Source organism: Pinus tabuliformis, chromosome 8, assembly GCF_031772625.1.
Source record: "Pinus tabuliformis cultivar Carrire ecotype Pingquan chromosome 8, CPIR1, whole genome shotgun sequence".
Taxonomy (NCBI): Eukaryota; Viridiplantae; Streptophyta; class Pinopsida; order Pinales; family Pinaceae; genus Pinus; species Pinus tabuliformis.
In genome coordinates this window covers 1,591,810,478-1,591,829,056 of record NC_142294.1, presented here as the reverse complement: position 1 = coordinate 1,591,829,056, position 18,579 = coordinate 1,591,810,478, and the positions used below count along the sequence as shown (strand labels likewise).

At 30.3% G+C, this 18,579-nt stretch overlaps 1 protein-coding gene across 2 annotated transcripts; it reads right to left on the bottom strand.

Moving 5' to 3' along the window:
- Positions 1-486: 486 nt before the first annotated feature.
- Positions 487-3,150, bottom strand: LOC149242137 (uncharacterized). Of its 2 annotated transcripts, XM_089367642.1 has the most exons (4): positions 2,281-3,150; positions 1,263-1,350; positions 939-1,098; positions 487-828 (listed from the first exon to the last, which is right to left on the bottom strand). In XM_089367642.1, the coding sequence occupies exons 1-4, from the start codon at positions 2,506-2,508 to the stop codon at positions 819-821; spliced, it is 486 nt and encodes a 161-aa protein (XP_089223768.1). In that variant the 5' UTR covers positions 2,509-3,150; the 3' UTR covers positions 487-818. The 2 variants fall into 2 exon arrangements, with proteins under 2 accessions (XP_089223768.1, XP_089223767.1); XM_089367641.1 differs by having other exon boundaries at positions 487-1,098.
- Positions 3,151-18,579: the final 15,429 nt, after the last annotated feature.

Sequence of the window (18,579 nt, the reverse complement as noted above, 5' to 3'; positions counted from 1 at the left end):
CTTAGCTCATATTTTTGACCCTTGGAATGCAATCTGAGACCTACGGCTAGTATCTATTTAGTCACAAGCCCATACCCAAGGATTTGCTATGTTTATTAATTTTCTCTCATGTTTCTCGTAGGACATGCATATATATTTTCATCAATTCTATCTTGCAGACACAGCTTCAGCCAATATGCAGAGTGATTGAAATTGAACACGGCTAAGTAGTGACATTGGCTCACAGTAATACACCAAATATAAAATATTGAAGCTTTTACAGAAGCAAGGAGTAAGAAAAATTATGAAGCTTAGAGAAGTAGATTTAAATCAATCAAAGCTTGTTGAACGGCTATAACGTCCATAAAAATAATCTTCCAAGGTTTTTCTCTCATCTACAAGATCTACACTTTGATCTGGACTACTGTTGGATACCAAATCATCATCAACTCCAAGCATTGCAAGTAATAGATGAGTTTGGTTGATGGTATGACTATTGGGGAAATGAAAAATTATGAAGCTTAGAGAAGTAGATTTAAATCAATCAAAGCTTGTTGAACGGCTATAACGTCCATAGAAATAATCTTCCAAGGTTTTTCTCTCATCTACAAGATCTACACTTTGATCTGGACTACTGTTTGATACCAAATCATCATCAACTCCAAGCATTGCAAGTAATAGATGAGTTTGGTTGATGGTATGACTATTGGGGAAATGATTGTCAACGAATCGATTGACATTAAAACTCGACTGCACATTCTCCCTAAATTGTTTTTGCAGAGCTACTCCAGCAAATATGCCCATGCAGAGTGCTATGCACGCACAGGACCTGCCTTGAACTATTGATTCCTGCAGTTACCAATGTCAGTTTGTAATGATCGGGTAACTAAGGTTCAACAGTATAAAGATCGACAACATTACAAATATGTGTATAGCTGCAAGAGCCAGAAACATAATACCCAAGTCCAAATGGCCTTTCTTTCTCTTGAATCTCAGTTGAATGACTCTTAATATCGAATGGAATTAGTGTCTCTTGACCTCTATCTGGCAGCTTTTCAATGTCCAGATTTTCTGATTCAGAGTCAGCTCTGTCTGGCAAATCAACATCTAACTGTTGTTCTGCATTACAATCAATCACATCAATGTATATGTCGGGGTCAGGAGGAGGAGAGTGACAGGAATGCCCACTATACTTGGCCCAATATCTTTCCTTGGCAAGGTGAAAAGCCTCTTCGCCTGCCGAATCATTCCAATTAAGTATAGAATCGTAACAACTTACGTACTTTTTTGCCTTGCAAAGTTCTTTCCATGGTAGACCAACAGATTCGCAATACTCCTTCTCCGAGGAGGGTACAGCTGGTTTCCAGAATTCTGATAACATGACCAATCAGAGTTAGACTGAGATAAGATATCATACACATAATCATCACTACCCTGTCCACCAATAAAGGACCCACAAAGGAATTGCATAATTTAAAAAATAGTAGTTTTAATCATACCAGAAACAAATAACACAAAACTATTCTTTTTAACCTGATAACCAATAGCAGAAACCTAAAAGAAAACTTCCTAATTTCCAACAAAGTTCACTCATGGGTGATGCATACAAAACTATTCTTTTTAACCTGATAACCAATAGTAGAAACCTAAAAGAAAACTTCATAATTTCCAACAAATTTCACTCATGGGTGATGTATACACTAATAGCAGATACACTACAAGAATGATAGAATCTGATACAAACTCCAACACAACCAACATAGTTTTCACTTCACACCACCAATAATTGTGACAAATACCAATCCACCAATAAAGGACCTACAAAGGAATTGTATAATTTTTTAAATAGTAGTTTTAATCATACCAGAAACAAATAACACAAAAACTATTCTTTTTAACCTGATAACCAATAGCAGAAACGTAAAACAGAACTTCGTAATTTCCAACAAAGTTCACTCATAGGTGATGCATACACTAATAGCAGATACACTACAAGAATGATAGAATCTGATATAAACTCCAACACAATCAACATAATTTTCACTTCACACCACCCAATAATTGTGACAAATACCCAAAATATGAAGAGATTTTGGCCCACATTTTCAACCCTATTCACCAATAGCACATATATGTCAAAGGTTGCAATCAACACCTTTAGATCAAACTGCTAATGGTACCTATCACAAAGCACCACACAGGTTAGTGGTAGAGCAAACACTTGTTTAAAGGGCAAGTTTTCAATTCAATTCCTAGCCTGTCAATTTTTTACCAAAGTGTGTTAAAGGGGATAACAGGTACCTTAACAATTTGTTTTGCAGCAAGTTCTGCTGGCAAGCCTCGGCAATAAGAGGTGAGGTGCAAAATTTCATACACATATTTTTCATCTATAGGTACTTCATCATGACTTGTTGCCTTTACAATGGCAACATCCAGATCCGGCGCATTGTTGCTTGCAACCTTTGCTATACTAATACTCGTCTGGTCCTTCACAGCACCGAGAGCTTTCCTTAGCTTACTTGGAGCCATTCGCAAATCTCAAAAAGCACAATTAACCTTAACAAAGGTTTGATCTCAAAAAAGGCAATTCAAGCTCTGAAAAAACCAAATTTCTACCAACGGGACCTAATCTCCCTACTGCACTTTTCACGGTCTAAATTCCCCAAATAATGACAAAATGTATGGCTAACGGCAAACTTGCCGATTTCACCGCCCTGGAACACCACCAGCCAAATCTCTCCACGAGAAGCGATGCCGGGGACCTCAAAGACACGGATTAAACCCTGTTATAAAAGCAGCCGACGTCAAAGGCCACAAATTACCGGCGAATATCCTCCACAGCTGGGGTTTCAGCTCAATTAGGTATATCAATTGCAAAATTTCAAAAAAAATCCAAACCTACGTAACCCAAATAACAGCGAAATCAGAGAAGATATCCAAAACATATGAGAAAGATGACAATATCCTCGCTTGAAATTAAAGCAAACAAAATCTCTGCAAGATTTTAAAAATGCAACAAAATCCATTATCAAAAAGCAGAACACGGATCTCCAATATAAATGGATCCTTTGACGCCGGTTTGAATCCTCCTCTCGCCAATCTCCAGCAAAGCTATAAACCATTGAGAAAATCCTCTTCTTCAAATATGAATCCACATTATATTTTCGTAGAGGAAGAACTTTGATTGAACATTTTAAAGGCCATGGACGGAGACGGCCGACCTACAAAGCACAAAATCCATCCATCTTACCAATGAAAAATGCTTGGATCCACTACCGCGACAAATTTGCTGGAATTTGATGGATTTTGGAATGCAAAATAAAATTTGATGATTTTTGGAATCCTCTTCTGCATTATTTCAGTCTGAGATTGATGGTGAGCTCCTACTTGAAGATGCCCCTGAAGCATGGGCAGATTGCATAGGCCCTGTCATCGGCAGGGCTTGTGAGTTTGCAACCCAACTCGGCGGTGTTCCAGAGACAGGTATTTGAAAAAGAAGAAATGGGAAGTGCTCTCCTCGGTGCTGGAAGTCCTTGAATTGCAGAACAACCCCAGGACCTGCAGGTAGGAAAAGAAACAGAGAATTACCAGATTAAAGAAAACAAGAAAACAAAAGAACCGAGTTGTTACAGGTAATGAATAGTCTTAGGGTTAGATGCACCCAGTGGAGCCACTGAACCGATTTAATTGCCTTGATAGCATCCAACGGTGGAAAAACATTTAATCGTCTAACAACACATCTAATGGTCAAGATTATGACAGAAAGGCAATTGGGGAGGTTGATTTCAGAAGGGAACGCCTTACGGCGTAATAATTTTATTGTAAAAAGATAAAAGCTTGTTCGAGTTGTTGTGACTGACCTTATGAAAGTAGTTCAAATTTATTGATGTAACGAAATGTGGTCTTCAGAAAGAAAAAGGAAATTCAATACTCAACTTTCAGCGGGCATCAAAAACTGTAAGGCGATAGGTCTTATTCATAAAAGTGAATATTTAAAAACTCTATACGAATATAACTATACAAATAAGAATGCGGACACTTAAATATAAAAACCCAATTAATCTAATGAAAAACGATATTGGTAAACGTCACTATATTTGGAATCCAATCACATAACACCATCTTTGGAGATGATATAACACCAACTAAGGACCCACAAGATACGATGTGAATATTAGCATAGGTTCAAACAAAAATCAAATAACTATATGCATACAAACAATTATACAGTAAAATTGTTATACAACTGACAGTATTTTTTAAGTTGAATTTGAATATGCTGAACTTTATCATAATGATAAAGAGATAATGAAGGTATAAGAGAATTGTTATTAATGGTTGATTAATTATTTTTATATGAGGAAATAGCTATAATTTATAGATCTCATATATGTGAGTCTGGTTGAAACCTATAAAATATTTAACGTTGACAAACAAGGTATAATATAGAATATTTTGTTACATGATAAAACAATTGTAAATTTTATTCCAAAATCATTACTATTAATATAAAAAAACATTATTCCTTTTAATCGTAATAATAACTATTTAATAAAACTATATATATATAATATATATATATATATATAATTCCTAAACAGGAGATATGCTTAGCGTGCATGCAACATTATATTGCAAAGAACCACCCAGAGTAGCTGGTGCCACACACGACTGGTGAAGAAGAGATTGCATTGCCGTGGCGGCACACTATAGAGCTGGTTCGATCAGAATGCCGTAGATCATCGATTCAACCACAAGGGTTCATGTCATGTAATTATATTCGTACAAAAAACTGATAGCTCTTTGTTTTGGAGTCTCAGTTCCTATATTTAGGTTTAACTGTAACGAGGATAGAATTTCAAATTTATGTTATATCCTATTGGGAATTCCAATTTCATCTCATGTGCAGGGTAAAAATTTTAATTTATGGGTAATTTGTAGAGTAAAAATTTGAATTTATTAGGATATTTGTTTGTTAGGGGTATTTTTTAAATTTTATGTAAATTTATAAAATTTAATTTTTTCAGAGAGGAAAAATATAAGTTAGAGATATAACTACAAATTTTAAATTTTAAATGATGAATAAATTAATATTTAATATGATAAATTTTTTATCATTGTTTCCAATCAAATTAAAGATGGTTGAGATGTATTTTAATGAATTTTTGTTTTTATAAGGAAGAAGATTACAGTTTTTAAAATAGTCTAATCAATTCTAACTTTTAATTTCTTTAATGTAAATTAATAATTATAATTTATAATGTTCAACTTAAATGTGTAAAAATGTCAAATTTATAGTTTCAAATATCTTTTATAAATTACTATTAAAGTTAAAAAAAAAAAGCATCATGAAATACATTTGAGAAACAAAAATATCTTGTAAAACATCAAATTTCAATACCATTATGATTAGACTAAAATGTATTGTCTTATGAGGAAAACTATTTGGCATTTTTAAGCATCATAAAATATTTTGTATGAACATTGAAATGATAATTTCTTAATTTTTAAACATCATAAAATATTTTGTATGAACGTTGAAATGGTAATTTCTTAATAGATATTGTAAATATAAAGCATTGTTGTTATTTAAATATTTCTAAATATTTGTTAAAAGATGTATTTATCTAGAAATGCATCTTTTAATAGAAATACTCAAATAAAATCATTTTTTACTTCATACCTTACAATATATGTAAAAAAATTGTAAATGGTGTTGAGCATTCTATTTAACAAGAAAGTGTATAAATATAAATGTATATAGTTGTTATTCTTAGAGGCATTATCTTTACATATTAACTAATTATAGAGAATGTGCCAACTAGAGTGAAAAATATGAATAAATTGTGTAGACAGAATCATCCACCAACTAGAATTAAGAACCTCCTAAACATCAAGCTATTCATTAGATACAAATCTCTACCTCTTAATGGAAAAAGTAATAACATATATGACCTTTAATACCATCAAACATGCGAGTAGGAGGAGTTAGTCATTTCAACACTCCCCCTTAATGAGTATTTAGCTTAAAATTTATTAGGTTGGGTATTCCATGAAAGCTAATCCCTTTGCAATAAGTGCTCCACCATGAATGGAAGAACCTCCTACTCTACAACGTCTATATGTAGTATAGCTTGAAACCTATAACTTGTGCAACTGTTATGTAAACATCACCAAAGTATCATAGTCAATATATAAGAGAAACAATAGATTGAAATACATGGTTACCTAACCACTATAACCCTATTTTTATAGGATGTCCTTCACAGACATGGTTTATTAAACTTCTTGCTAAGCTCCCCTCAATTGTAAATAAAACTTATATTTTCTAGGCTTAATGTGCATTCTAGAGATTACTACCAACATTGTCCACTTATAAAACATCTTCCCAACACATGGCCCATTCCATGTGTTTAACAACTTTAAAGTATAAGTTTCTACACTATTTCAAATATAACTTATCAAAATATACATAACATAAGGGTATATAATGTGTATGTTTATTGATTCCTTGTAGTGGTGTGTGTGTGTGTGTGGAGAGAGAGAGAAACATAATGCATGAAAGAGTGGGTGAAATATTTTGTTCTATTTTCATAAACAATAAATCATATATTTGAGATTTCATAAGTGTAATCAATATAAAATTCTCCTTGATTTTAGATCAACGCATTACATTCATCCTTATATCCATGAAATTGGCTACATTTCAAAGCTTTTGTAATAAATAAATACCACCATTAAAACTAAACTCTCGCCTTTACATTTTCTCAAGATATGTGAATAAGCACCATAAGAAATTATGGAAAAACTCAATATATAGTTAGAAATTCCAATGCAAAATACATTGAATCCTTGTATTCTTGAATAACTAGTACTCCTTACTCAAACATAAGAGATTCTTTGGATAATTCATATGATTTGTAATTAAATTTTACTATATACATATATATGAAGAAATGAGATATCCTCAAAAATAACCTTTAAACCCAAAATCATGTCGAAAACCATGTTTCAAATTTGGCCTGTCCCAAATTCCCATTCCACTAGAAATTTTGAGTCCCTTAGGGTGGAACTCACAAAATTGGAAGACAGATTTAGGACAATCGTGAGATGCATATTGTTTAAAGAATATACCTATAAATACAATTTTTCCTATCCCTTGATTTCCTATTCCAAGAGGCCTTGGACTTCTCATGATTGTTGGTCATCACCGAAGGCTTTTTTCCTTAAACTCAAGTGAGTGTGCCAAATTTAGATCAAACTAAGGACTATGATTCCAATACCTTAAAGCCTATTGTCTTCTAACCTATTTTTATATTACTATTTTGAGTAATATCCAAAATCCATAGAGCTTAGCTCTTTTATTAGTGTTAGAACCTACACTAGACCTTAATAAGAAATAACGAGTATTACATGAAACGAGTAAATCCCCAACCCCACAAACTCTTGGAGTACCTTGATAATCTCCATCGAGGAAGCCTCAAGGACAATATTAATCAATCCTATCCTTGGGGCTTCTTCAATTGAGTTTATCAAGGTACTCGAGGGGTCTCTGCAGTAGGGCCTTTACTATTTTTAGGTAATATTCATTATTTCTTACGAAGTTATGATTTTGATATTTGTAGTAACAACAAAGATAATCTTTATTTTCTTTGGATATTCAACGTAGCAATAGAAAAATAGCTGAGAACTACCCATGACATAGGGAACTCGACATTTCTAGTTGACTAGGGAATTAAGAAAAAGCAACTTCAAAACCACAAATTGTGGGAAGGATTTTTAGTTTAACGTACTATAATTTTATAGTACTATCAATGTGATGTGTAATATTTCTCCAAAGTTCCAACTCTAGGAAAGATAAAAGCTAAAATTTTTAAGATAACATATACCATTTATAACATCATATACTTGCTATAAATATAATTTTTGATTCACAACTTCATATGGTTATCAATTTTATTTATTAGAATACACAAACTTTACCATTTAATCTAAATTAATACCATGGGAATTATCACCAATTTCAATCAAAATAAACTCTAAAGCATCTATAATGCATCTATAAGAACATTTCAATCCTTCCTACAACAACATCATTGTTCCAACTCTAACTTAAGTGTACAATCATCCCCTCGCTTCTCAATTGGGAAAATTTCAAATTCATTGTATACTTAACTACCATGATAATATACTAATAGTTATTCACAAAACAAAATATCTTTCATCTATAAAATAACATGTTTATGATCATCTATTCATAACTATGACTATCATCTTGAATTATCATATTATCTAGGAATCAACCATATCTTTAGGAAAAACACTTTTACCACACAATTTAACTAAAACTATATTGTACTTTAGTGTTTAGCATCAACCTGATAGTAATATTGAGTAATTGGTCATCCTATGGATATATCTCCATCTAATGAGGCACCTAAGTACCCAACCATGGTTTTGACTAGTTCTCTATGAAAATATTCTAGATAAAAAATATATCTAGGTGAATATGAAATTATTTTCACCTACAAATATAAGGAGTTATAGTCAAATATTCATAAAAGAATTCTTCCAATTATAGAAAACAAAACACATGGATTAGTTTCCATTTACACCATTAGTTAACAAGGAGACACAAAAATTATTTTTATATTATAAAATATTTCTATTTAAGCATCTAAAAATAAATGGGAGATAATTACATGCATGGTTGAAAGCTTAAATGTTTATTTTTTCTAGAGAGATGCATATACTAGGCATTTTCATTTGAGGCTTGGCTCACTCTTCAACATGCTTGTCTGATTTTTTTTAGACCTTATATGCTTTGTCAAGGAAGTGTTAACGTAGTCAACTATAATAAATATTTTATCACATATCGAGTTGACTATGCTCAATATGTTTTTTTATACAATCCGAATGAAATTTCAAGCACAAATTTATGGTCATCATATTGGATACTAAAGAAAACAATGATGTGGCATACATTATGAACATGAGTGCACATCACAAGATAAAAAAAATCGAAAATTTAAAGAAAGGGTTTCTTCCCAACTAAATGCGTATAATTTTTATAGGGAAATAACGATGTAGCTACATCTTATAATAAATGAGTGACATCCATGAGAATTTATATATTATTTATTTTAATCCAACTCGCACTTCAATGATCATTAATGTTGATCATTCTTCACATTTGCAGCATGATCTGGTATATTAGAAATACTACAAGCTAACTCACATTATATACTTTTCATTTAAGTTCCATTCTTAGTACTTTGTGTTTTTTTCAGTTGTACAATCATTTAACTTTTTAGCATTCTTAGGGCTTGAGCTATGACCTTCTATCATAAATCAACAACATAAACACCTACAATTATAATATAGACGACACATAAGCCCTTAAAATTAAAAATTAATGAATGCATGGGTTTTCAATAAATATGATGCATCCATTGATTTAGTAATTACATCATCAAAATCCTTCCATGCATTAAAGGGTGTCTTTCTCTACACATTCTTTCCAATAAAAGTAATTCTACTTTCAATATGATAGTCGTAAAAAAGTGTACCAAATGCTTTAGTCACAACTCTATATGACTATTTCTTCAAAAGGATATTTTTCCTTTTTGTGATGGATTTTTTTGAACAATCTATATAGTTATCTACATAGTACCACAAGAATTGAATCTACACATAATATAGTGAATTATGTTTCAAACATTATTTAGCTCTATACAAAAAGACAAGGCCATATGTATAAGCTTTAATGGATACGCACTATTTAAATTGAATTTCATAATAACAACAAGCCAATTTCTCTAATGATATGAAAGACTACAAGAGTTTGATAACAAAATGCTATAAAAAACTCGAGCGACACTCCCAAAATAATCTATTCTCCCCTAAAGTGTTCCTACATATGTACAAGATACTAGTAACATCAAAATGCCCTAGCTATGAACCATTCTCATGAGAGAGTTGGGCCAATAAAAATGGGAGTGTAGAAATATTCATTCATAAACTATGTTGTGTGTTCTATTCAATGAATAATTCATGTATAGATAGATAAATGTGTCTTTCAAGATAAACATGTTATATTAGAATACTAAGAAATTGTTGTGATAATAGTCCAACTGCACCCCTAAAAAGGTAATAAGTAGTTGGAGAGAAAGTTTCACATCAAACTAGATCTAACAACCTCCTGAATAATCAAACTATTTAGGTAAAAAAAAATCATAGCCCATGATGACCCAACTAATAACAAACACAACCTTTTTTGAAGTTAGTCATTCTAAGACTCTTATCATGTCATTGGAAGATATAAAAAAAATTCAACCCAATTATAACATTTATGCTATATTACTTTGTCATAATTTATGTTTGAATTTCTCTTATAAATATTAAAGTAATAATTTGCCAAAATAAATTGTAAATAATTATTTTTTTAACTAGAAGGTTGAGGTGACAATTCTCTACTCTCAAACTTTAGATATATCTTTTCAACTCACTTTGTATAAAAATTTACATGTATACAAAAATTCTAGTAAGAAATTTATCACTTTGACAGGGAATTTATAAAACTAGTACACATTTTTCAAATAAGTAATTTATGACTTTAATATTTTATATATAGAAAAAAATGGTTTTTAAAATTTTTCGAACTAAAATGATTTTCAATTTAATATTTTACATATACATGAAAAATAAAAAAAATAGAAAATAAAACTATACAATAATAACATAAAAATTAAAAATAAAAAAAATAAAAAAATAAAAAAAAATCTAAACAAAATGATTTTCATTTCAACATGGAAAAAAATATATATAAAAAAAATAAAGATGTAAACAAAATGATTTCCATTTCAATATTTTAGCTATACATGAAAATAAAAAAAATTGCAAATGAAACCGTTCAAATGCATTAAGTAAATATATATATATATATATATATATATAAATGTTCTATTTCGAAAATATAATTAAAAGGAAAAAAATCTGATTTTATTTCTCAAAATATTAGCTTAAATGTTCGAATTATTTAGCACTCTGCTAAACATCTGCAAGGTATCCGAGGAGCAAAATAACTTTAATGTTTCAAAATTATATACAAACTTTATGTTAAAGTGTAGAAAATGATCATGGAATTTCTATTATTCAGAGTACTATCGAGATTTCCAACCCTACCTATAAGGTTATATGAAAGTGTAGGAAATAATCATCACGTTCAATGCATCGTAGAGAGTACTCTCGACATGTCCAAAAAGGTCGCCTAAATTCATGGATATGTTCGGTGGCCCACCGTCTTTTTTGTCTCGTTTTACTCTTAAAAGGATGGATGTATAAACATTGTGTATACCCGTGCAGGTATTAGCAGATGCCTTCCCTGTACTGATAAGAGAATTCATCCCCATTTGAGTTCAGTCGTTGTTTAGGTCTCTTTATTTGACTTCAGTAATCTTCAGCTTGTGCTCTTATTCACCCCGACGACATTAATTCTGTTTCAGATCTTCATCCTATAACCGCCGGTTAAAGTTAGGGTTGCAGCACTGGGCTTCTTGGGTGGATTTATTTCTAATATGGGTAGGAATCTCGGCAGAAGATCAGGGCCGAGTGTTTAGATATGCACTCACCAGACTGGTAAGAGGGGAGAAAACATGACGCCTCCTCTCCCTTCCCGAGACCAAGAGACGTATGTCGGCAGTTCGAAACCAATGGGGTTTGAATTGTCGTATCGTCAGGGCGATTCAGAGGACTTTTGCCCCGAGTTTTCGCGTATTCGAAAGACCAGTGTGCACAGGCATGCAGGGAAGACCAGGCATTATTCCCTTATTCATATTACATATTTTTAGACGAGGCATTATTCTCTTATTCATATTACATATGTTTGCAGCAAAATTTGTTCGCTACATTCATATCACCCCTCTATTAAAGCTTTGTAATCCTTTATATAAATACCAGTGATCAGTTTTAATATGAATCTTTACTCCCAGACTAGCTTCTGATTCGGTTTTATTCATTACTGTGTTTTAGATTTTTCATTGCCAAGCTCTGAAATTATGAAATTCTTGTTAAACCAGAGAGACACGTTAAGTTCAATAACTTGAATATATTTTATTTGTGTAGATGTTTGGAACCATTAGTCTGCTTTATATTTTAGATAAATAATCACACTTGATGTTTTGAAAAGTGAGATTGCATTGCCGTGGCTGCACACTATAGGGCAGGTTGGATCAGGACGCCGTAGCTCATCGATTTAACCACCCCCACGTGCCATTTACGACAAGTAATCCACTGGAAGTATAGTTAGAAAATGGTGGACATCAACCACAAGGGTTCATGTCATGTGATTATATTCGTACAACAAACTGATAGCTCTTTGTTTTGGAGTCTCATTTGGATAGGAATTTCAAATTTATGTTATATCTTATTGGGAATTCCAATTTCGAATGTAAAAAAATTAATTTAGGGGTAATTTGTAAAGTAAAATTTTTAATATACTTGTTTGTTAGGGTATTTTTTAATGTTTTATGTAAATTTATAAATTTTTTTTTTTTTTAGGAAAAATAGAAGTTAGAGACATAATTAGAAATTTTAAATTTTAAATGATGAATAAATTAATATTTAATATGATAAAAAAAATTATCATTGTTTCCGATAAAGATGGTTGAGATGTATTTTAATGGTTTTTTGTTTTTAATAAGGAACACGATTGCAGTTTTTAAAATAATCTAATCAATTCTAACTCTTAATTTTTTTAATGTAAATTAATAATTATAATTTATAATGTTTAACTTAAATGTGTAAAAATGTCAAATTTATAGTTTCAAATATCTTTCCTAAATTACTATTAAAGTTTAAAAAATAAAAAAAGAATCATCAAATACTTTTGAGAAACAAAAATATCTTGTAAAACATCAAATTTCAATACCATTATGATTAGACTAAAATGTATTCTCCTATGAGGAAAACTATTTGGCCTTTTCAAGCATCATAAAATATTTGTATGAACATTGAAATGGTAATTTTTTAATAGATATTGTAAATATAAAGCATTGTTGTTATTTCAATATTTCTAAATATTTGTTAAAAGATGTATTTATCTAGAAATGCACCTTTTAATAGAAATATTGAAATAAAACCATTTTTTAATTCACGCCTTACAATATTTATTAACAAATTGTAAATGGTGTTGAGCATTCTATTTAACAAGAAAGTGTATAAATATAAATGTATATAGTTGTTATGCTTGAGGCATTATCTTTACATATTAACTAATTATAGAGAATGTCTCAACTACACTAAAAAATAGGAATAAATTGTGTAGACAGAATCTTCCACCAACTAGAATTAAGAACCTCCTAAACATCAAATTATTCATTAGATACAAATGTCTACCTCTTAATGGCAAAAGTAATAACATATATGACCCTAGTACCATCAAACATGCGAGTAGGAGGAGTTACTCATTTCAGCACTCCCCCTTAATGAGTACTTAGCTTAAGCTTTATTAGGTTGGGTATTCCATGAAACCTAATCCCTTTGCAATAAGTGCTCCACCATGAATGGAAGAACATCCTAATCTACAAAGTCTATATGTAGTATAGCTTGAAACTTATAACTTGTGCCACTGTTATGTAAACATCACCAAAGTATCAAAGTCAATATATAAGACAAACAATAGATTGAAATACATGGTTACCTAACCACTATAACCCTAATTTTATAGGATGTCCTTCAGGGACATGGTTCATTAAACTTCTTGCTAATCTCCCCTCAATTGTAAATAAAACTTATATTTTCTAGGCTTAATGTGCATTCTAGAGATTGCTACCAGCATTGTCCACTTATGAAACATCTTCCCAACACATGGCCCATTCCATGTGTTTAACAACTTTAAAATATAAGTTTCTACACTATTTCAAATATAACTTATCCAAATACACATAGAATAGGGGTATATAATGTGTATGTATATTGATTCCTTCTAGTGGTGTTTGTGTGTGTGTGTGGAGAGAGAGAAACATAATGCATGAAAGAGTGGGTGAAATATTTTGTTCTATTTTCATAAAAAAGAAATCATGTATTTGAGATTTCATAATTGTAATCAATACAAAGTTCTCCTTGATTTTAGATCAACGCATTACATTCATCCTTATATCCATGAAATTTGCTACATTTCAAAGCTTTAGTAATAAATAAATACCACCATTAAAACTAAACTCTAGCCTTTCAATTTTCTCAAGATATGTGAATGAGCACCATAAGAAATTATGGAAAAACTCAATATATAGTTAGAAATTCCAATGAAAAATACATTGAATCCTCATATTCTTGCATAACTAGTACTCCTTACTCAAACTTAAGAGATTCTTTGGATAATTCATATGATTGTTTTTAAATTTTACTATATACATATATATGAACAAATGAGATATCCTCAAAAATAACCTTTAAACCTAAAATCATCTCAGAAACCATGTTTCAAATTTGGCCTTTCCCAATTTCCCATTCCACTAGAAATTTTGATTCCTTTGTGGTGGAACTTACAAAATTGGAAGACAGATTTAGGATAATCGTGAGATGCATATTGTTTAAATAATATACCTATAAATACAAATTTTCCTATCACTTAATTTCCTATTCGAAGAGACCTTGGACTTCTCATGATTGTTGGTCGTCACTTAAGGCCTTCCACCTTACACTCAAGTGAGTGTGCCAAATTTACATAACACTAAGGATTATGTTTCCAATACCTTAAAGCCTATTGTCTTCTAACCTATTTTTGTATTTATATTTTGAGTAATATCCAAAATCCATAGAGATTAGCTCTTTTATTAGTGTTAGAACCTACACTAGACCTTAATAAGAAATAACGAGTATTACGTGAAAGGAGTAAATCCCCAACCCCACATACTCTTGGAGTACCTTTATAATCTCCATCGAGGAAGCCTCAAGGACAATATTAATCAATCCTATCCTTGGGGATTCTTCAATTGAGTTTATCAAGGTACCTGAGGGGTCTTTCGAGTAGGGCCTTTACTATTTTTGGGTAATACTCATTATTTCTTACTAAGATATGGTTTTGATATTTGTGGTAACAACAAATGTAATATTTATTTTCTTTGGATGTTCAAAGTAACAATAGAAAATTAGGTGAGAACCATACATGTTGTAGGGAACTCGACATTTCTAGTTGACTCAGGAATTAGGAAAAGCTAGCTTCAAAACAACAAATTGTGGGAAGGATTTTGAGTTTAACGTACTATAATTTTATAGTACTATCAATGTGATGTGTAATATTTCTCCAAAGTTCCAACTCTAGGGAAGATAAAAGATAAAATTTTGAAGATAACATATACCATTTATAAATAACATCATATACTTTCTATAAATATAATTTTTGATTCAAAACTTCATATGGTTATCAATTTTATTTATTAGAACACACAAACTTTGCCATTTAATCTCCGTTAATACCATGGGAATTATCACCAATTTCGTTCAAAATAAACTCTAGAACATCTATAATGCATCTATAACAACATCTCAATCCTTCCTACAACAATCCATTGTTCCAACTCTAACTTAAGTGTACAATCTTCCCCTCGCTTCTCAAGTGAGAAAATTTCAAATTCATTGTATACTTAACTACCATGATAATATACCAATAGGTATTCACAAAACAAGATATATTTTCATCTATAAAAGAACGTGTTTATGATCATCCATTCATTACTCTGACTATCATCTTGAATTATCATACTATCTAGGAATCAACCATATCTTTAGGAAAAACACTTTTACCACATAATTTAAATAAAATTATATTGTACTTTAGTGTTTAGCATCAACATCATAGTAATATTGAGTAACTGGTCATCCTATGGATATATTTCCACCTAATGAGGCACCTAAGTACCCAACCATGGTTTTTACTAGTTATCTATGAAAATATTCTAGATAAGAAATATATCTAGGTGAATATTAAATTATTTTCACCTACAAATATAAGGAGTTATGGTCAAATATTCATCTAACAATTCTTCTTAATGTCCAATTATAGAAAACAAAACACATGGATTAGTTTCCATTTACACCATTCGTTAACAAGGAGACACAAAATCGATTTTTATATTATAAAATATTTCTATTTAAGCATCTAAAAATAAATGAGAGATAATTACACACACGATTGAAAGCTTAAATGTTTATTTTTTCTAGAGACATGCATATACTAGGCATTTTCATTTGAGACTTGGCTCACTCTTCAATATGCTTGTCTGATATTTTTTTTAGACCTTATATCCTTTGTCAAGTAATTGTTACAGTAGTCAATTATAATAAATATTTTATCACATATTGATTTGACTATGCTCAATATGTTTTCTTATACAAACCAAATGAAATTTCAAGCCCAAAATTATGGTCATCATATTGATTACTAAAGAAGACAATGATGTGGCATACATTATGAACATGAATGCACATCACAAGATAAAAAAAAATATCCAAAATTTAAAAAAAGGTTTTCTTCCCAACCAAATGTGTAGATTTTTAATAGGGAAATAACATTGTAGCTACATCTCATAGTAAATGAGTGGCATCCATAAGAATTTCCATATTATTTATTTTAATCCAACTTGCACTTCAATGATCATTAAAACTAAACAAGATTATGACTACGAAAAGAATGGTCATTAATGTTGATCATTCTTCACATTTGCACCATGATCTGCTATATTAGAATTACTACAAGCTAAGTCACATCGTATACTCTTCATTTAAGTGCCATTCTTAGTACTTTGTGTTTTTTTCACTTGTTCAATCATTTAACTTTTTAGCATTCTTAGGGCTTGAGCTATGACCTTCTATCATAAATCAACAATAGAACCACCTACAATTATAATATAGACGACACATAAGCCCTTAAAATTAAAAAATAATGAATGCATGGGTTTTCAATAAATATGATACATCCATTGACTTAGTAATTACATCATCAAAATCCTTCCATGCATTAAAGGGTGACTTTCTCTACACATTCTTTCCAATGAAATTAATTCTACTTTCAATATGATAGTTTTAAAAAAGTGTACCAAATGCTTTAGTCACAACTCTATATGACTATTTCTTCAGAAGGATATTTTTCCTTTTTGTGATGGATTTTTTTGAACAATCTATATAGTTATCTACATAGTACCACAAGAATTGAATCTACACATAATATAGTGAATTATGCTTCAAACATTATATAGCTCTATACAAAAATACAAGAGTTTGATAACAAAATGCTATAAACAAACTCTAGCGACACTCCCAAAATAATCTACTCTCCCCTAAAGTGATCCTACATATGTACAAGATATTAGTAACATCAAAATGCCCTAACTATGAACCCTTGTCATGAGAGAGTTGGGCCAATAAAAATGTGAGTGTAGAAATATTTCTTCAAAAACTATGTTGAGTGTTCTATTCAACAAATAATTCATGTATAAATAGATAAAGGTGTCTTTCAAGATAAACACATTATATTAGAATACTAAGAAATTATTGAGATAATAGTTCAACTGCACCCATAAAAAGGTATTAAGTAGTTGGAGAGAAAGTTTCACATCAAACTACATCTAACAACCTTAATCCAACTATTTAGGTAAAAAAGAAGGCATAGCCCATGATGACCCAACTAATAACAAACACAACTTTTTTTTGAAGTTAGTCATTCTAAAACTCTTATCATGTCATTGGAAGACGTTAAAAAAAATCAACCCAATTATAACATTTATGCTATGTTACTTTGTCATCATATAATGTTTGAATTTCATGTATAAATATTAAAGTGATAATTTTCCAAAATAAATTGTAAATAATAATTTTTTTAATTAAAAGATTGAGGTGACAATTCTTTACTCTCAAACTTCAGATATATCTTTTCAACTCTAAACCTTTGTATAAAAAATTACATATATACAAAAGTTTATTAAGAAATTTATCACTTTACTCCATTGTTGACAAGAAATTTATAAAACTAGTGCACATTTTTCAAATAAGTATTTTATCACTTCAATATTTTATATATATTTAAAATTTTATAGAAAAAAATAGTTTTTAAATTTTTTCTAAATAAAATAATTTTCAATTCAATATTTTACGTATACATGAAAAATTAAAAAAATAGAAAATAAAGGATACAATAATAACATAAAATTACAAAACAAATTCTAAACAAATTGATTTGCTATACATGAAAATGAAAAAGAAATTGCAAATGAGGCCGTTCAATTGCATTAACTAAATTATATATATGAAAATGTTCTATTTCGAAAATATACTTAAAAGCAAAAATATCTGATTTTATTTCTCAAAATTTTACCTTAAATGTTCGAATGATTTAGCACTCTGCTAAACATTTAAGGTACCCAAGAAGCAAAATAGCTTTAATGTTTCAACATTATCCATAAACTTTATCTGAAAGTGTAGAAAATGAAAATAGCTTTAATGTTTCAACATTATCCATAAACTTTATCTGAAAGTGTAGAAAATGATCATGGAATTTCCATTATTGAGAGTACTATCGAGATTTCCAACCCTAGCTATAAGGTT